The sequence below is a fragment of the Lycium ferocissimum genome, chromosome 4 (assembly GCF_029784015.1).
Source record: "Lycium ferocissimum isolate CSIRO_LF1 chromosome 4, AGI_CSIRO_Lferr_CH_V1, whole genome shotgun sequence".
In the NCBI taxonomy this organism is placed as follows: domain Eukaryota; kingdom Viridiplantae; phylum Streptophyta; class Magnoliopsida; order Solanales; family Solanaceae; genus Lycium; species Lycium ferocissimum.
In genome coordinates, this window is record NC_081345.1 from 47,691,321 (window position 1) to 47,711,095 (window position 19,775).

General features: G+C 34.6%; 2 protein-coding genes and 1 long non-coding RNA gene across 4 annotated transcripts; 1 reads left to right on the plus strand and 2 right to left on the minus strand.

Annotated features, from left to right (window-relative positions):
• The first annotated feature begins 309 nt into the window (after positions 1 to 309).
• Positions 310 to 9,100, plus strand: LOC132053380 (probable protein phosphatase 2C 52). Of its 2 annotated transcripts, none has more exons than XM_059445381.1 (6): positions 310 to 532; positions 1,616 to 1,899; positions 2,189 to 2,515; positions 2,857 to 2,974; positions 3,058 to 3,281; positions 8,163 to 9,100. In XM_059445381.1, the coding sequence occupies exons 2-6, from the start codon at positions 1,642 to 1,644 to the stop codon at positions 8,622 to 8,624; spliced, it is 1,389 nt and encodes a 462-aa protein (XP_059301364.1). In that variant the 5' UTR covers positions 310 to 532; positions 1,616 to 1,641; the 3' UTR covers positions 8,625 to 9,100. The 2 variants fall into 2 exon arrangements, with proteins under 2 accessions (XP_059301364.1, XP_059301363.1); XM_059445380.1 differs by having other exon boundaries at positions 311 to 532; positions 1,448 to 1,899.
• Positions 9,101 to 11,002: 1,902 nt separating this feature from the next.
• LOC132054798 (uncharacterized) lies at positions 11,003 to 13,718 on the minus strand. Its single transcript, XR_009414365.1, has 2 exons — positions 13,584 to 13,718; positions 11,003 to 11,265 (listed from the first exon to the last, which is right to left on the minus strand). It is a non-coding gene; the product is annotated as an uncharacterized LOC132054798 (long non-coding RNA).
• A 2,250-nt stretch (positions 13,719 to 15,968) lies between these two features.
• Positions 15,969 to 19,246, minus strand: LOC132054128 (uncharacterized). The gene is made up of 7 exons (XM_059446189.1): positions 18,820 to 19,246; positions 18,023 to 18,163; positions 17,778 to 17,891; positions 17,511 to 17,684; positions 16,572 to 16,687; positions 16,064 to 16,148; positions 15,969 to 15,974 (listed from the first exon to the last, which is right to left on the minus strand). The coding sequence occupies exons 1-7, from the start codon at positions 19,186 to 19,188 to the stop codon at positions 15,969 to 15,971; spliced, it is 1,005 nt and encodes a 334-aa protein (XP_059302172.1). The 5' UTR covers positions 19,189 to 19,246.
• Positions 19,247 to 19,775: the final 529 nt, after the last annotated feature.

Consider the following 19,775-nt stretch of genomic DNA (forward strand, 5'->3'; position numbering starts at 1 on the left):
ATATCAAGACAAAATAGTTTTTTTTTCCTATTTTACCCATAATATTAATTACTCACTTCAAATTATTTTTCAAATCTAATAAAAATATGCACCATTTACTATGGGTATATTAGTAAATTATGTATTTTATTTATTATTTTTTAAGAAATGTATATAGTTAAAAGTGGACAAATAAAAGTGAACTGAGAACGCATGGAGTATACTTTTGACCGTTATCTCGTAATTTTAACATAGCAGCCATAAGGTAAGTGAAGTCAAAAAAGGTGTTCATTTTGGAAAGTTGAAACCAAATTTCACAACTAAAAAATTTCTCCTTACTTTCCTTTTTCATACTTTCTACAATTAATGTGCCAGCTTTTTTCCTTCCCCATTATTCTTTGCTTCTCATTACTGTTCTCCATTCTTTCTTGAAAAATATTACTAAGTACTATATATTATAAAAAAGAAGAGAGAATTCATCTAGTTGGAACTACACATTTGTTAATCCCAAGTTTCACAAATCTTGAAAATTTTCAGTGAAACAAGTTGAAAGGTAACTACTACTATATGACTATATTCCATAGTTTTTCTATATTTCTTGGATTCTAAAGCTTCCAAAAAGAGGATCTTTTAGTTTTAAAGATCTCATTTTTTTTTTCTTGAAAATCCCTTGTTTTTGCCTTTTTTTCTCTTTTATATCCTCTGATTTCCAGTTTTTACAATTTGGGTGTCAGTCTTTTGCTTAATTCATGTTGTTTTGTGTGTGTGTGTGTGTGTTTTATTTTTATTTTTATGAGAATGATGTAGCTTTGTTGTTTTTAGCCACTTGGTTTTGGTGATGTGTAGTTGAGATTAGATTTGTTTAAAGTAGTAATTGCTTTCTTCATTTTCAAAGTTATTGTGCTTGATTTAATGCAGTTTTACTTTTGGAGATGTTGACATTTTTGTGTTCACAAAGCTACTAACTTTTTTTCCTTTTTTAACTTTATCTTTGCTTTATCTCTACATATGCCTTTTATTTAGTTTCACATTGCAACCAAAAGGACTAATTTTACCTTGTTAGGTAACATATCAGATTTGTGGATAACTTTGAAATTTAAAGACTTCAATTTTTTTGATAAAAGATGAAGCTTTGACAACTTATGGGAGTATCTTGTTTCCTGTTTTTCCTGTCTTTTTTTATGTTTTCCAAAGTTCCATGCTTTATGTTTTCTTAGCTTCATTGTCTTTTATTGATGAATGAGTACATATATTCTATCAATTTGACTTCTATAATTGAGATTCCCATAAAAGGCAACAGCTTAAGACAGTCCAAGATTTATATTATATTCATAGGTCACATGCAATATCCTTTAAACTATGTTTTGGTTGAATAGTCCAGTTTCTATACTTGCTGGCATTTCCATCTTCTTATGTACTTTTAAATAAACAATTCCATTAATTAATCTTTTCTTCTTCTTTTGTTTAGCTGATTCATCAGTTGACTGAATCGACATTTGACTAAGGAGAAAGAGACCTTAATTATATCTCCATTAAGCCCAAAAACACCTTTTCTTGCTGTGCTGGAATCTTGTCATTTCAACATTGTTTTGCTTGCTTGAGCCGTGTGAGATCCATTTTCTTTGCTGTCAATCAGATGGTCACTTTGTTGGTCTGAGGAAAATGGGGGGTTGTGTGTCAACAAGCACTAGTTCTTGTAGTAGCAGGAGTAATGGAGAAAAAGTTTCACCTGAATGTTTGGGAATAAACATGTTCGGACGAAAGAGGACTAGAAGGACTTTTTCTGATCATGCCATTGCATTGCAGCATCTGAGTTCAATACCTAATCGGATCATTACAAATGGAAAGAGCCGAACTTCTTGCATATTCACGCAACAAGGACGTAAAGGGATTAACCAGGATGCCATGATCGTGTGGGAAGTAAGTCGTGCTTTTATGCATAGAACTACCTCTGGCATCTTTCAGAATCTAATTTTTAACGGTTTTTTTTTTTTTTTTTTTCATTTTTGGCCCGCCGGCTGAAATTAATTACGGGCTCTAGCCAAAATATACAAAACATGTACACTGATTATGTATATTTATGTGTACAATATGTATATTTATACTTAATATGCTTAACCTATACATTTGTTGGCTATTTTGTAAATTAGATCACCGAAAGGCATTGGACTGTAATTATCTCATTTTTAACATGAATGTGCATATGTAGGATTTCATGGCGGAAGATGTGACCTTTTGTGGGGTATTCGATGGCCATGGTCCACATGGCCATCTTGTTGCTCGCAAAGTAAGGGATGCACTGCCCCTGAAGCTGTTGCAGTCATTTGAATCAAAGGGCAACGGTTCTGATACTTATCAGGATCCGCAAGCGGAAGTTGTGGATCTTGATAAGGATCAAATGGTGGCTGATAAAGTGGACACCCAGTGGAAAGAAGCTTTTCTTCAATCATACAAGGCGATGGACAAAGAATTGAGGTCCCAACCTAATTTAGATTGCTTTTGCAGTGGCAGCACTGCTATTACACTAGTAAAACAGGTAAGATGAGTCATTTGTTAATCCCCCATTTTACTATGAATATCTTAATTTGACTTGGCACGAAGTTTAAGAAAGTAAAGAAGAATTGAATCTTGTGGTCTTAGACTAAAGATATGGATAATGTACCAAAATGCCTGTTAGTCATGTGGTCTCAAACATGTCATGTGGAATGTTGAGATTAAGGAGTTGCCAAATTAGGAAGAGGCATTCTTTTGGAAACAGACTAAAAAGGAAAGTAAGACCAACAAATTGAAACAGAGGGAGTTATATTTTCCTTATGCTATTTCTGTCGTCTTGTTTTCTTTATTTCTGAGCTTATATTTGTTCTTTTATGTTTTAAGGGTTCAAATCTTTATATGGGCTATATTGGTGATTCTCGGGCAATCTTGGCATCAAAGGATGGAAGTGATTCAATGGTCGCAGTCCAGTTGACTGTCGATCTGAAGCCTGATTTACCTAGTATGTCTCTTTTATAGTGAATCTTTCATGGTGTATAACCATTTCTGAATTCCTATTAGATAATCTAGTATTTCTGGTTCCAGAGGAAGCAGAGAGAATAAAACAGTGTAAAGGTCGGGTTTTTGCATTGCAAGATGAGCCAGAAGTGCACAGAGTTTGGTTGCCATTTGATAATGCCCCTGGATTGGCGATGGCTCGAGCATTTGGTGATTTTTGTGTGAAAGAATATGGGGTAATATCTGTACCAGAATTTTCTCACCGGGTTCTTACAGAGAGGGACAAGTTCATTGTTCTTGCTTCAGATGGGGTATGTTACGCTTTCTGAATCTCGTTATAATTTGTTAGCTTAATCATTTTCTGGCAGCCTGAAATGGTAGAGTATTTGTTAGGGTGTTGTACATATTTAAGTAAAAGCCTCAATGAGAATTCAGTGACATATTGATCCTTTTGGCTGACTCTAATACTTGTATTATGGTAAATATTGCAACTTCGAACGTCCTAGTAATTCTGTTTCTTGGCATGGTTGAATTGGCGTTATATATAGTTTAATAATATGTTCTCTGGGTATGGGTATGTGTTTGATAAGTTAAATGGAGGGATGCATTACAACTTAGGAAAAAGAGTGAATTGTAAATGATGCATTATAAAGTTGATTTGATTTTCTATATTTTTCAAAAGGAATTTCATTTTCTTTTAATTTTGTAATTGCACAAATAAACGGGAAAGTTGGTGCTTTATATACGGTCACCTATTGTAGCTTCCTGTGTCATTTGTTAAGATTTTAGAGATTACATCTTATCAAAGAAAATCTGTCAATGTAAGTTGCAAGCATCAATTTTGATTGGTAACTACATATTTAAGTATTTGGTGTGATTTCACTGGTGAAATATAATGAGTAGGTGGGAAATAGTTGTTTATTGATTAGTATATCATGTAGCTTTTGGGGTAAGAAAGAGACATTTAGGTTGTTATTAATATGGAAGGTTTAACTACAAGTGGTTATGTCTGCACTTAGAAGGAAAGGATTTGGTTAAAGTTTGAATCAGATGTGCCAAGACACTCCTCATACGCTAAGTAGCTACCAATTTAGTATTTAACTAAAAAGGTATTAGCTCATCTACTGTAGTGGGTTGAATATTCTATGGCTTTTCGTGTTGAAGAAAGAAAATGGTGACTGGTGATATGCATAAATTTGTACCTAGTAAAAAAGGATTTGATTAGTGTTTGAGTCAGATGTGCTAAGTCTCCTCATAAGGCTAGGTAGCTATCACTTTAGTATTTTAAAAGGTATTATTAGCTCATCTACTTTTGTAGGTAGTATATTCTGTAGCTTTGGTGTTGAACAAAGAAAATAGAGATTGCTGATGTTCGAAATATCAGCTCTGACGGCAGTTATTTGATATTTGAACCGGTAGATCTGACAGCAATTATTTACATGCAATCCTAGGAAAGATTTGGAATTAATTTTAGCACTGAACTTTCGGCAGACTAGGATTACTTTTTGATGAACGTAACCTTCCTGTGTCCTGCATTTGAATTAGATAAAATGAGCTATATAATCAAGGGAAAAGGTCCAAATTTGCCCTTGAACTTTGCGAAATGGTCTAAATTTTCCATCTGTTAATAGTTGGGGTCAGATCTATCCCTGCCATTACAAAAATGGGCTAAATTTGCCCTTATTGACTAACAACGAAAGCTTTCGAACCCGTGGCACTTTTACAAAGGAAAAAGGATCAAATTAGTCTTTGAATTATTTGAAATGGTACATATTTGCCCCTGAACTTTGAAGAATAGGATCACTGTTCCGGCGGCAGCAACACACTCTTCTTCACCACTCATAACCTCTAACAGCTAAGTCTCTATTTCCCAAGATCAAATTATCACCCTCAAGCCTCAAATCAGTCCAAAAGGAACTCAAACAATGATCAATTGTACCACCAAGTTAATTTCTAACATATCTGTCAGAATGTCATCGACACTACTCCATAACCAATAGCGATGCCATAGCTCCGTATCGACCTCCCAATGCTAAACGAAACTCAGATCTGCAACATTCAGCTCCTAAATCATTTGTTACCAAGTATTGTGGAGGTCAAGGTGGTGTTATAATGGTTGAGGGTGGTAGTCTTCTAGAGGAGGTAAAATGGTGACGGGTAAAAGTAGTAAAGATAAAGGTATGAGAGAGATCGAGTGGACCATTTTACAAAGTTCAGGGGGAAATCTGAATCATTTCATATGGTTTAAGGGCAAATTTGACCCCTTTTCCTTTGTAAAGCAACACACCCATGTGTTGGGAAGTCTTCGCCCTTAGTCAATAAGGGCAAATCTAGCCCATTTTTGTAACGGCATGGGTAGATCTGACCCCAACTATAGAGGGCAAATCTAAACCATTTCGCAAGGTTTAGCGACAAATTTGGAACTTTTCCCTATAATCAATATTGTATGTGTTTGTGTGCACACGTGTAAGTACGTTGGATAAGTGAAATAGAGCACATATCATGTCCTGGGAAAAAGAGGGAATTGAGAAGTGAAGGCATTATAAAGTTGAAAGTTCAATTTCCTTGTCATTTCATAATTATAGAAAAGCTGATTCTCTATATACAGTGACCGATATAGCTTCCTATGTCAATTGTTAAGGCTTTGGAGATTGTATACCCATTAGCTATGATCCACCAAAGCTAGTCCGAAGCATCACCATTGATTGGCACCTACATAACTAAGGCATTTGGCTATCTCACTGGTGAAACATTATCATTGGTGGGTAGAATCTTTTGTTTGTAAGACATTAAAGGTATTTGGTCTGGCTATCATGGTTGGTTTTCTATCATGTAGCTTTCTGGGTTAGGGGGAAGAGAGGAACATATTATGTTGTCTTTGAATCCAGAAGGTTCAACAACATATGCGTTTAGATCTGTACCTTGGAGGAAAAGATAATAACTAGTTTTTGAATCAGGTTAGGGAAGTAGCTATCACTTTAGTATTCTATGGCTTTATGGTGTTGAGGAAAGAAAATTGAAATTGGTGATCTTTGAAGTGCCATCTTTGAAAACTGTTACTATCTTTGAAGAAGCAGCTTTGACTGCAGTTATTTGCAATGAAATCCTAGGAGGGAGGAACTTGCAATCAGTTTTAGCATAAGATTCGCAACTATTTCTTTCAGGGTGGTCTGTCATTGAGCTCATACCCCTTAACAGCGATTTTCTTATAACTCTTGATGTTTTAACAGTTCTCTGACTGCTGGACAGTTTAATCTTAGATGAAGGCAACTGAAAGTTTCTAGGCATGTCATTAATCATTTATTGTCTTCCTTCCTTTTTTCTAATTTTAAAAACCTTTTATACCTTTGTTCCGTGCATGCTTTCTGCTACAGAATTCACGACCTAGAAGTGTGTTTCTCTGTTTGTTGTGAACTGTGGAACAAAATTTAATGACTCTTTTAATGTGTTAATTTCATTTGTTCATATAACTGCAAAATATGTTTTAGTCAAATCTGAAATCAATTTAATTGTGATTTTGAGACCAATGCCTACTTTCTGCATCTCTAGTCTTGCTATTGTAGTTGATCCTAAAATCAATAACATTGTTTTAATACTTAACAAGAGCTACAAACTGAATCTAGCTTGAAACAATTTGGGGTGCCAAGTCTTGATAGCATGACTAAGGGCTCGGTCTTCTATCCGACAATGTTCTATCAGCTGGCTCTTTGGGAAATAAAAGGAAAATTATTTTTTTGTAAAAGAAAAACCTACTACTCCCTCTGTTTCATTTTATGTGTCTTAATTTGACGGATCAGGAGTTTAATGCAAGTAAGAAACACTTCTATTTTAAAAAATAAGGAAAGAAATACTTTTGAATCATATGGTCTTAAACTAAAGATGTGTGTAATGTACCAAAAAGCCCTTAAATCATGTGGTCTTAAAAATGCCATGTGGGATGTTGAAGTTAAAAGAGTTACTAAATGTAGAAAGTGACATTCTTTTTTAAACAAACTAAAAATGAAAGTAAGACACATAAATTGAAACAGAGAGTGAGTATTTATCTTTGTTTGGTTGTCTGCACCACCTTCATTTGCATGAGATTATCGTGTATCTTAAAAACTTTCATATTTCTCTAGAAAGAGATCAAGGCAATTCACTGGACCTTTCAGATGTTTTCCTAAAGGGGCAGCCCGGTGCACTAAGCTCCCGCTATGCGCGGGGTCCGGGGAAGGGTTGGACCACAATGGCCTATTGTACACAGCCTTACCCTGCATTTCTGCAAGAGGCTCCCTTTCAGATGTTTTCCTGATTCTGATAAATGGGTGAAGTCATCTACAAATTGCACAAAATATAACAGCTCTCAAGCTTGAAAGCTGTCTGGATTTGAGAAATATAACTGGGAACTTTATATTGGTAGAGTAGGTTTGGAGAGCCTATCTCTCCTTATAGGATGTGTTCACTCTTCTGCTCCGTCAAGCAAGACGTCGTTTCAATAGTGAAATTCAAACTTTAGTTGAGGGAACAAAGAGATTAAAATGACCACATTCCAAAGAAGGTGCAAGTAGCACACATCGAGAATAAAATGAGAGAAGGTCGCTTGAGATGGTTTGGTCATGTGCTGCGTCGACTTTCAGATCTGGTCAATAGGTGTGAAACCATGTTGAGTGAAGGTGTTAAAAAGCGTGAGATAGACCTAAAATCACATGGAAGGACCTACAAGCTCTTGAAATCTATAGCGAATAATAGGGTCAAATGAACGGAAAATATCTTCATAGAAGATATTAATTAGCTTGAAGTATGTTTTAGTCATGTTGGTAAATTTACTTTAGGTTTTGTGTTTTATAAGAGTTATAGTTTTGTCAGTGATTTATATGGTGGTCGAAAATATAGAAACTTCTAGTACTTTTTAAATTTTTATTTTGTATAATATTGGTCCGAGATGAACTTAAATGGAACGACATGATCAATGAAGATACATATAGCTGAGCCAGCTTGGTTAAGAATGACACATAGTTATTGTTGTTGTAGTTGAGGAAACAAAGATTATCATGGAAAAAACCCCTGGTGGATTAAATTTCGCATATTGCTTTACTGCAGCTTATTCTTTGGAAAGGCTTTTACTCAAAAGGCTAGAATTCGGATTTGGCATATGCTGTTTGACTGTGTAATGAACTAAAGTTTCTAAATTAAATTTTTATTCTTGATTGCAGGTTTGGGATGTCTTGACTAATGAAGAAGTGGTCAATATAGTGTCATCAGCGCCTACACGATCATCAGCTGCCAGAATCCTAGTTGACTCCGCTGCACGTGAATGGAAAATCAAATATCCGACTTCAAAAATGGACGATTGTGCTGTTGTTTGCTTATTCTTGGATGGAAAGATGGACGTGGAATCTGACAATGAGGAGGATCAATGTATCTCTTCTGCTGCACTTCAGGGTAATGCTGCTGAATCGGATGATGGGCATTACTCCGAGCCATCTCTGCAAAGAAATACTACTGTTAGATCAGCTGAAGAGAACGATGTCTATAAACGAGTAGTAGTGGAAGCAGAAGCAAATCAAGAAACCGTGGTAACGGATGATCAGGAATGGTCAGGATTGGAAGGCGTTACTCGAGTCAACTCTCTGGTTCAGCTTCCAAGATTTTCCGACGAGAGGCGAGGACCTTAAACCTTGTTATTCAATTATGATTGCTATACAAATTTTTTCTTGTCAAAGTGAAATAGAGAAAGTGCGATCGGTGCCATCCTCTACGTCCCCGTGCAAATATATTTTTGTTGCAGCGTTCTAGACCATGAGGATTCATATAGCCGATCCAACTTATTTGGGATTGAAGCGTATTTATTGTATACTAGACCGTGTATATGTCCACCCTCCCCCATCTCCTGCATGGATAGAGAGAGCACTTTCATACACAGCTATCTTAGCGTATTTATGTGTTTATCTTTTTTCGGGTTTTGTTTGTTCACTAAGTTAAATGCATTCATCTGATTCAATCTCAACTGTAAATTGTTGTTTTTCTTTAAGATGTTCCCATCTTAGGAATGACATATCATCACAGTTTATGTTTATGTGTAATTTACAGTCTGATGAGAGATTAGCCTGTGATTTGTGATCTAAATGGCATTTGGACAGTTCTTCAGAAATTATTTTTCTAGAGATATCCAAAAATTAATTTGTGCTGGGATAAAAGGTGCATCCTAATCTCTAAGGTGAAAGGTAAATTGTTTATTTACATTACACCCCCTTGGGATGCGGCCCTTTCCCAGACCCTATATGAATGTGAGATACTTTGTGCACTAAGTTACCCCTGATTCGGAAGTTTCAAATGTTAATGATATATAGTATATTATTATGTGAATGATATATAGTATATTATATAAGTTATAGTAGAAGAAAGATTGCAATAGTAGTTGAAAAAATATTAGGTCCTAATCTTATTTATTTAAGTCAAATTTTTTAATTTTTTTTTTAATTTTTAAGGCCTACTTTTCAAAAGCTATTGTACCTCCTACCTCATTTTTCATGTTTTCTATTTGGTCCGATATCCGCATTCGAGCCAATTAATCCGTATAATTCGCGTTAAAAAGTTAAAGCGCTCCCTCCAAAGATTTTTCCATATCCATATTCAAACCCCCGATCCCTAATTTGTGCTTAAAATAACTATGTATAGATTATTTATTTAAAAATAACTTTAGAAAATTAGGATACATAACTTATAAATGTTAACTCCGCATTTGATTTGAAGTAAATAATTTTATAAAAATGGAAGTTAAAATATTAAAGGAGTGGAACGAAAGTTTTACTTTCATATATTGAAAATATACTTAAAAAAATTAACTAACGTAATTATCCACTTGGGAACTACAAACTTATTTTATTTTCTTTAATTAAAATATCTACTTTTATATTCAGCCGCCGCAAGACGGTTTAACTAGTGTAATGAAAAATAGTATATTATATAAGTTATATCCATTGCAATAGGGAAAAATCTAGATTGAGACAAAATATCACCCTCAAAATTTAAAATTTGCTTCGTTAAACGACTACGAATATTTGAGAGTGAAAGATTTATGAATAATGTTATGAATTGATGTAAACTACTGAAATGATCATGTACTCTCTCTCTCTCTATATATATACATAGAAATAATGGATTTTCCCCTCTTTTTCTGGGTTAGTGTGAACACATTTTGGAACATCTTAAAATGAATTATATGTATGTGTTCTTCGTCGGTCACCAACGCCTCATTCAAAGGTGCAAGCAGAGGCAGAATCAAAGTTTTGAATTTATGGGTTTTGAATTCTAAAAAAAATTGCCGAATCCATAGCTTTCTCTCTAGCGCTGCCCCTGCCCCCCAGGCACAAGCTGATCTCTAAAAAATCCAAATGGTCCCTTATTTAGGTTTAGAATTACTTTGGTCCTAAATATATTATGTTTAACATAATTGGTCCTTAATGTTTGCGAAAAAGTGGACATAAGGACCAAAGTAGTTCTAAACCCATACATAAGGGACAACACAAGTTTTAGTCAACAATTCCATAAATACAAATTCAAGTGATTTATGCAAGTTACTCTAGTGCGACGATACAAATAGAACCAAGAAAATGGTGCATTTACTCGGTCCTGATTCCAGGCTTTGGTTGCATATTCATCAAAGGCAAATTCAAGATTTTAACTTGATAAATTCGACCTTTAAAGGTCCTTAATACTGAACTCGTTGTAATTTAAAAAATTACAGGAATTTTATGTATAAATCTACACTCCACTGTAAAAATACTGAGTTTGGTTGAACCTGATCCGAGTCACTGCATCCACCCCTGATGGCCATCCTTCCTAATGAAAAACTCTCATTTCAATCCCTTCATTACATGTGTGGTCTTCTTATTTTTCTTTGGTTTAACCATTTATGTCCAATAAATAAAATAAAGCAAGAACATGTATGGTCTTATGTACTTTTCATCAATGGTTGTACTTTGTCAAATATTTGATATAATATCAATCCTTCATATTTGGTTATCATTACTAAGATAAGATGATAATAGTGGTTCTAAATTGAGGTTCAAAATTTCAGAGCCATATCACAGTAAAAGGATAATCAAGTCCACCTGGAGATCTACTGGAATTTGCATATATAAAGAACGTTTACATGTAATTTGCATTGTTCACTCACCACTGAACATTTACAACTTCATTCCTCTCCAAATCTCACTAGCCAAATGGTGAAGAAAATAAACATTGAATTGGAGTCAACCAAATGAAGTTATCGAATTCAGCATTCTTTTGATCTGCAGACAAGCTTACTATCACCTGAAAAATAAGAAGTTTTTTTAAATGGATGAAAATTAAGACAAATTTTCAGGTAAACAAGAATAATCCACTAGAAAAAAGGAAAGGCTTCTGATTCATTATAGAGGATGAAAACCCTCTATATGCCATTTCATCGGCTATGTGATTCCACATAAACATTTTCCGTTTGATAAAACTACGCAAATCCCACTATGTTTCACAAATAGAACATGGACACTTCAGGGTACTTTAGTCTTACAAGGTCTCAAATTTCATCTCAGATGGCAGACACATCAACAACAGCAACATAACCAGTGTAGTCCCACAAGTGAGGTCTGGGGAGAGTAGGGTGAACGCAGACTTTACCCCTACCTTGGTAGAGAGGATGTTTCCGATAGACCCTCGGCTCGAAAGAAAAGAAAAAAAGAATTTGAAGCATGGTATCAAGAAAATTATGGCAAGACAATAATAAGATAGAGCAAATGCAACATGTAGTAATAACACAATGGCAAAAAGAAACTACGCAGTTACTAACTAAAACTACTAAATAGAAGAACACTCAGCTACCCACTAACCTTGAAATATTAAGAAGCTCAGAATTGGGAAGTGTACAATGTTGGGACATGTTTATGCTTCCTAATGCATCAAAGTAAATATAAGATAAAACTCAAAGTAACTGGCCTCAGTATATAACGGAATCTAGCTCTAAAGAGACCAGTATGTATAACTTGGTGCCAATATAAATATTAAGCTTTCTGATGACATACACAAACCAAATATATGTTGTGAAGACTCAACATCATTCCAAACTTTACCCTAGTAGATAAGTTAGCCAACAAAAACTCACTGTGCATATAAACAAATAACATCAATAATATCATGGTCCATGCTTTGATCTTTGACCAGTGGATCTACCTAGGTCCTCTATCATTTAGGAAGTTTTGAGTTCATGCTTATAGATATTGGTATGCATGAAATGTGCCAAAGAGCCAATGTGGAAAGCAAGTTCGGAAAGTTACAAATAATTGGGACCCAGGGCTTTGATCCGTGAAAACGTAAAGGATAGGGATTAATTATGTATTGCGTAGTAGTAGCATAGAGAAGGCAGGCATTGGTATTGTATTGGCTCTGATCTTTCTCATCTAGTAATCTCCCTTATTCTTTAGTTTCCTCCCTCTTTTCTATATTACTGAGTTTGTGCCTCTCATCCCCCTTCTCTTTATTGTTCGATGCTTTCTTTATTTCTAGCAGTGTAAGTCCGGGCTAGTTTGCGCACACCTCGATTAATTTCACGGGGTACCGGCTACCTCCCACCAACACAAATACCAGGTAACTATATCCACCAATACTTGGATAATGTAACTCTCTCTTTCAGTGCTAATACCAGATCATGACAGATATCAACCAGCTTATGCCAAACACACTAAACTTTGCATAAAGGAATACAAGGTTGCTCCACATTCACCAATCTTCCCCAAGCCCTTTGTTCCATCAAACATGTCAATAGATCTCCAGTCCTAAGTAACCATGTGTAGCAACCACTACTTCAATATCCTATCCGAATTTTCTTTTGATAAGTTATAAAGATCAATATGTTATCACTAATTGAAATGATATTAAAACACCTAGTATAAGAGGTTAAAAGGTTTTTTCTTAAGTATTCAACAGGCCTAATAGTTCCAAGACATAGTAAACAGTGATTGTGCTTGACTTTTTCTTTTTCCCAAGTTAAAGTTTGCTGATTTAATTTAAAAGGATTCATCTGGCATTCATCCACACAATGCTCAGTTTTATGAAGCAACATTTTTCTTCAACAAACATCTGAGTACAAATAAACTTCTCCAAGGATCTAAAGGTTGTCTTTTATCTTCCCAAAGGGCTCTGACATCATCAATCTCCAAATTTTTTTCAAATCCCAACATCCATAAATACAAATTTACTAGCTCAGACACAAAATTGCATAAATTGGATTCAAATAGGCATTAATAAATACTCATCTATCTCAATTCGTTTGTCTTACTTTTCTTTTAAGTCTATTTAAAAAAGCATGTCTCTTTCTTTTTTTGACACCTTTTTTATTTCAACTTTCCACATGACATGTTTAAGACCACAATATTAAAGTATAGTTTAATGCATTCTACATATCTGTTAGTTTAAGACCACGAGATTCAAAAGTATTTTTTTACCTTTTTAAACTCTATGCCAAGTTAAAACCAGACAAACTTTAAACTCTATGGCAAGTCAAAACCAGACAAACAAATTAAAACGGAGGAAGTCATGGATAAATCAAGGAAAATAAATTAATATGAAAATTAACAAAAAGGGTTGAAGGAAATAACCTGGATGGATCAAATTCCAACCATTTTGACAAGAAAGAAGCAAAGGAAACAGAAGAATATGAAGAGGTAAAGATAATCTAAAATGACAAAGAATTTGGTGGATCCATGGTTCCTCTTTGCCATATTCTTTGATGTGTTGTCTTCAATTGATTTCAGCTTAGCCATTATAATGGAATCAGAAGAGCAGATCAAGAACTTCAAAAGGCAAATGTACCAATAGATCTATCTTGGATTATGTTTATTCTATTAGGAGGACTTATTGTTTTTGGTGCAGCAGGAAGAAGAGAAAATAGTCAATTTATCAAAGGGTCTTTTCAGTAAATTTAATAATTTAATCATGTATTTAATGTGTCATTCCCTCAATTTATCACTTAAATACACCTCCTTAGTCTCAAATTATGTGTCGTGATTTCTAAAATAGTTGTGTCAAAATATTTCATTTTAGAAATTTAAAATTAAATTAATTTTTCTTTTCATTTTATCGTTAGTAGTAATTGTTTTTAAAAATTACAAACACCTAAAAATGGTACATGTATATCTTAAGACATAAACATCTTAAACAACGGTAAAATAGTGAAAATCTCCTCCTAAAACACATAGGTAATTTGAGACAAGAGGGGGTAACAAATTACTAACACGAAACAATTTTTTTTTCCTAATTTCTGGGATGCTTTATTTCTTATTTTCTTAATCAACATAACGAGTTTTTTTTTATTTTTTTATAAAAAGGATAATAAGAAAAAAGGAAATGCCAATTGGGTTAACAGTTCTACAAAATGAACTCGTGATACTGCCATTTAAATTGCAATCTCTTGTCATCACAGTATCATTGCAAAAGAAGTTATTTTTCTCCTCTTAAAAGTAGTCCACTGTAATTGAAAATAACAAAACACTATAGCTTTTTTTTTTTTTTTTTCCCTTTCAAATAACCGAGATTTCGAGCCAGCTTGCATGCAACTATTTCTGTATGAATCTACTGCCTGTTCATCATTTACCGATAACTCTGTGTATCAAAACTTGGGCAAATGAGAAGCATACAAAACACTCCATCCCTTTGGGTATCTTAAAAGTACACAGGATGTATGTTGTGGTTGAATTACTTATTCAACTCATAAATTTTACACATTGTTTCTCCGAATAGGTACAAAAATATACATATTTTGGATACTATAACATGGAACAAAGCAGCCATTTGCAAGCTGTTATGGAATCTATGCTCAAAGAAGGATAAGTTGTGGGTTCAATGGGTGCATGCATACTATGGGAAAGGGAGGAATGTATGGAACATAGTAGCAAATACTGCATCCTGGCTAATCAAAAAGATTCTGAAAACTAAGGATAAATTTGCAGCAGCAGGTTACCTTGAGATGGATATTGTACAGATGACAAACTTTTCAATACAGAAAATGTATAAACTACTGAGAAGTAACTTCCAGAAAGTGTCTTGGAAGAGGTTGGTGTGTAACAACATGGGTTCACCCAAATGGACATTCATACTCAGACTAGCTATCTATGAAAGGCTGCTCACCAAGGAGAAACTAGTGAAATGGGGAATAATTGACGATGCTACATGCTTATGCTGCCCTACAACTACTGAAACAGTAGCTCACCTATTGTTTGCCTGCCCCATATTTTCAGGGGTCTGGAGAAGAATGTTGAGTTGGCAAGGGATCACCAGACAAATATTTGAATGGCAGGAAGAGGTGAACTGGGCAAGTGCACATTACAAAGGAAAAAATCCGGAAGCTGAGATATATAGGGTGACTTTGGCTTGTGCAGTCTAACAGATATGGCAAGAGAGGAATTGCAGAATTTTCCAACAGAAGCACGGAAGTGAAGATCAGATAGTGAAGACCATAGTCCAGGAAGTGCACCACAGAGGAAGTACCAGTAGCAGATTGTGTATGAGACTAGCAAGTTTGAACTTCTATCCGTAGTTAGAAGTGACAGATGTACAGAAGTATGAAGTAGTATGGTGACACTAAAGCACTGTTTGATGAGAAGCAAATGTATAGGAAGTTGAAGTAGCTAGCACGTCTGAGGCTGAGTAAGCTCAGATATGCTGTTTGTTTTTTTTTCCTGGTTTGTAAAGCTTACTTGGTGAATAAAAAGTCAAATTATTTGCCCAAAAAAAAAATATATATATATACATGTAAATAACCTCCACAGTAAACTCTTCTTTTCTAATTTGACTTTTTCTACATCTCTCCCCCATTCATCAAGGTGTAGGGGGACTAGGAGAGCAAGTAATAATATAACTATAGAAGAAGAATATCATTGTTGACTAGATATATTTAATTTCCTAAATAGCTTCTTTACAAACTGGCTAATTTTAATTATAACTTGATCAAAGAACTCATAGAATCTCTGAAGTTGTTTACTTGATTAATCCTGCAAATGCAAACAAGAATAAGTTTTTAGTGCTTTAAAAGTGAGAAAACACAATAGATTGAAAAAGGCAGCTTATTTTGGACTAGTACCTCAGGCAATTTACTCGATGATGAATCAAATTTAGCTTCCGGTAATTCTTCAGACATTCGTGCCTCTGATTTCTCATTTGAAAAACTGCAAAAATGCATTGTCAAGCGTCACAAAGATACTACACCTTTTCTATGACGTTCTAGTGTACATAATACGACATGAACAGAAACTTTGGATTGCAAAATCTCAACAATGCGGAGCTCGAAGCCAAAATCAAATGTAAGGCGTTAGGACAGGTAACATAAAATGCAAAAGCACAGCCACAGCTATTGAAAGGTTTATAACAGTTAAAGGATGGTTTATTCATAAGGCAGAGAAGACAAATAAAATAATCCGTAGTTTTCTCAGACGAGTGTCGTTTAGTCCATAAGGAAACATCCGTGGCATGACGACAGAATGTCTCGTAAATTCGTCCTTAAAATTGGTAAGGGTGAGAATACAAACAATTTCCACATACTATTGTTACCGGTTATATGAAAGCAATAGTAAATCCAATCAGAAACTCACGTTGAGAGAATAGTAACCCAAACCAGTTCGACGCAGTCAACCCAAAGGAGTCTTTGCTCGAGAGGAATAACGCCGTAAGTTATTAGGTGAGCAAATGGCCAAAGTTTCCACCCTGCCTGAAAGAATTAAGAACTGATTCAGTATTCTCAAAGACATCATCTCTGCAAAATTAGAATTGATAAATACCAGAACAACAAAGAGTTGTATCAAAAAAAGACATTCAAGATTAGTTAGTGAAAGAGTTGAACTTGATAAAGGTTCTACGTGTAGCCACTCTACAACCTCTTCGAGTAAACGAATACAAATCTCTCTCTCTCTCTTTTTCTAAATGACTGTGTTGCACGGGCCAGCTTGTGCACAAATGTCAGTTTTTCATAATGTATTTTTCAGAAATAAGTAAATAAGCAAAACCAAGCCACGCAGAGTTCATTAACCGTTCAAGGAAGACGGCATAGACATTGAAGGACACCACATTTTCAGAGTATCACATAACTGCACTCTAATATAACTAAAAGAAAATAAATAAAGTACATTAGGTTTGAAGATATGTTAAGCTTTATTTAAGCAAACCAAACAGTCAACTTAGACTAACTTCCGCTGAATCAGCATAAACCAACTTAAATCTTGAGCGAATACTACTCTGTTGGTTATATTCAACTTCAGAAAATACATAGGATACTCCGAATATGATGGACGATCTAACCTCGACGGAAGCAGAAGTGGATGCAGCCTTATTTATTGGGTTCAACTGAACTCAGTAATTTTGACACGGAGTATAAATATATGTCAAAATTAGTACAACTTTACAAATATCAAATTGTGAACCCATAATTTCCAGAGTACAATTGGTCCGATGGTAAGAATTTAAAGGTTGAACCATCCGATCTAAATTTTGGATCCGTCTCTAATGTAAGTACTTAAAGATAGATTATTCCTTACTGTTAACATGGGCCAAAACGTGGTTTTGAGCTCGCCGAAAATATTGGCTGCAGATTCAAGACGCAAGAACCCAAGGACCACAAAATAGGTGCTATTCCAAATTGCTGCCCAAATGGTTTGGTCAAAAGCAACTTTAGCAGGAACTACCCACCAATCATTGGAAGGGAAAAGAGCCTGTAAGTTAAGAGTTGAACCTTTTAGCTTTCACCAAATATGTTAAAAAATACGGTTGATCAATTGAGATATATACAAGCCACAAAGCATCACCTCACAAAATTGGTAATAGTAGTGGGAAAGGGAACCATGAAGTGAAAATCCAACAAGACCAGATCTAAACATCCGAGTTCGATCAAATTCAAGAAGAGGCTTCCCTTCATAGCACTGTGAAACCACACAACAAAATAAAACAAATTAGACCAATTAAAACAGCTCACAATATTTCGGAAGAGTTTAACTTCCATAAACTGACAGTACAAAAATAACTAACAAGTAACTATTCAGACATTACTTACTTGAGCGATCCAGTCTCCTAGAGCGTAGACAATACCACTAATTGCCATTTTAGCTAAAACAGGATTTGCTTTCAGCGCTTCTTCATATGCAGTCCAGTTGTGCTCCGGGGCATATCTCAGTATCTCGTAAAGGGTCCACCCCTGAGTATACAATCAAGAAAATTAAATCCACACAAGGGGGGAAGAAAAGCAGGCTGCAATATGTGGAATTATGTGATAAGCTTATCTAAATGATTAAGCTATTAGAGAGGATACATTTTTATTCACATATCTTCAACACACGCCCTCGTGAAAGTTGTTTTTGATAAAGGGTGGCGGTAAGATTTGGACCTCAACCTGGCCTTGTTACCATGTCAAATTTTGTGACTATTTCATCTAAAAGCTTAAACCACTGGAAAGTGTATACTTTAATTTACCTAATCATCACTTCAACAATGGCTATCCAACTTAGTTCATTCCTTTTGCCTTCATTTAGCCCTCTGAAAATTCCAATCCTAGTAACCTTTATGATCACCAGGGGCAGAGCTACCATACTTATGTATAGGTTCGGACGAACCCAATAACTTTTGCTTATATAGTAAATCTATTAAATATGCATAAATATTTAATTGCAAATCCAGTAACTAACACTAGCTACGAGTTTGGTGGAAAATTCAGAACCCATAAACTTCAAATACTAGCTCGGTAACTAATGATCACAAGAGGGTAATTGAAAAATATTACTTTAAAACCTTTTTTTTTCCCTTTCTGATATGAAATATCCAAAAGCAAAAAAAGATAGCTATAAAAAGACTTACATGCCAATATTCATGATCTATGGTGAGTAACCTTGTGATAGCAAGTGTACCAGCACCAAGTACAATTGAAGCATTAAAGAATCTATCTTTATCCAACAAAATGGACAATAAACTATTCTTGGTTTCATCAAATTCAGTTCCATCTGTATCTTTCTTTTCATTTTCTTGACTGGTCTCTGCTTCCCTATCTTCTGTGACAGCATTTATTGGACAAACAAGACTAATTCTTGATGGGGTTTTTAGTGAATTTTGAATAGTCAAGGGTGGAGAAAAGTTGATTGAGAAAGTTTGAGTTATTCTTGGTTCTTGAAGAGAGTTTGAGGGAAAAGAGAGGATATTGGTAGTAGCAAAATTGTTGAGAGCTGACATGATTGGTTTGTTATTTTTGCAAAAGAGAGAGAAGTTTGAAGAAGAAAATGAAATAATTTAATGTCTGTCCTTGGTAGGTAGTTTGGTCGGTGGGCAGCGACAACAAGCTTTTAAAATTAATTTATTTAAAAAAATAATAATTTGGACGAAATAAATTTGTATTTGGCTAATTAATTTAAAAAGCACTTTTAAACAAAGAATTAGTGTTTAGCCAAATTTTTAATAAGTGCTTCTAAACATATTTTTCTCAAAAGCGCTTTTAAAAAAGTATTTTTGGACAACAACTATTATTTTTAGCTTCAGAAAAATAACTTCTGCAACTTTTTAAAAGTACTTATTTTTTCCTAGAAGTTTGGCCAAACACCTCACTTTTTAAAAATAAATACTTTTGAAAAAAAAATAAGCACTGTCGGAGAAAAACAAGTTTGGCCAAACAGGCTATTACTCCTTATAAAAAACAGAAAAAGTGTCAAACATTTTGGTAGAGGCCAACATTTCATTTATGTGGACAATTAAAAAAATATATGTTAGGAGGTTATTTTGCTAGTAAGAACTTATTCGTATTTGATATCTACATAAAATTAAAT

Excerpts from the sequence above, each read along its gene's own strand:
- LOC132053380 (XM_059445381.1), top strand. The coding sequence starts at position 1,642 with ATGGGGGGTTGTGTGTCAACAAGCACTAGTTCTTGTAGTAGCAGGAGT. Across the intron at positions 2,516-2,856 it reads CTATTACACTAGTAAAACAG|GGTTCAAATCTTTATATGGG; the intron begins GTAAGATGAGTC and ends TTATGTTTTAAG. Across the intron at positions 2,975-3,057 it reads TCTGAAGCCTGATTTACCTA|AGGAAGCAGAGAGAATAAAA; the intron begins GTATGTCTCTTT and ends TTCTGGTTCCAG.
- LOC132054128 (XM_059446189.1), bottom strand. The coding sequence starts at position 19,188 with ATGTCAGCTCTCAACAATTTTGCTACTACCAATATCCTCTCTTTTCCC. Across the intron at positions 18,164-18,819 it reads TAGATCATGAATATTGGCAT|GGGTGGACCCTTTACGAGAT; the intron begins GTAAGTCTTTTT and ends TTGTATACTCAG. Across the intron at positions 17,892-18,022 it reads TAGGAGACTGGATCGCTCAA|TGCTATGAAGGGAAGCCTCT; the intron begins GTAAGTAATGTC and ends GTGGTTTCACAG.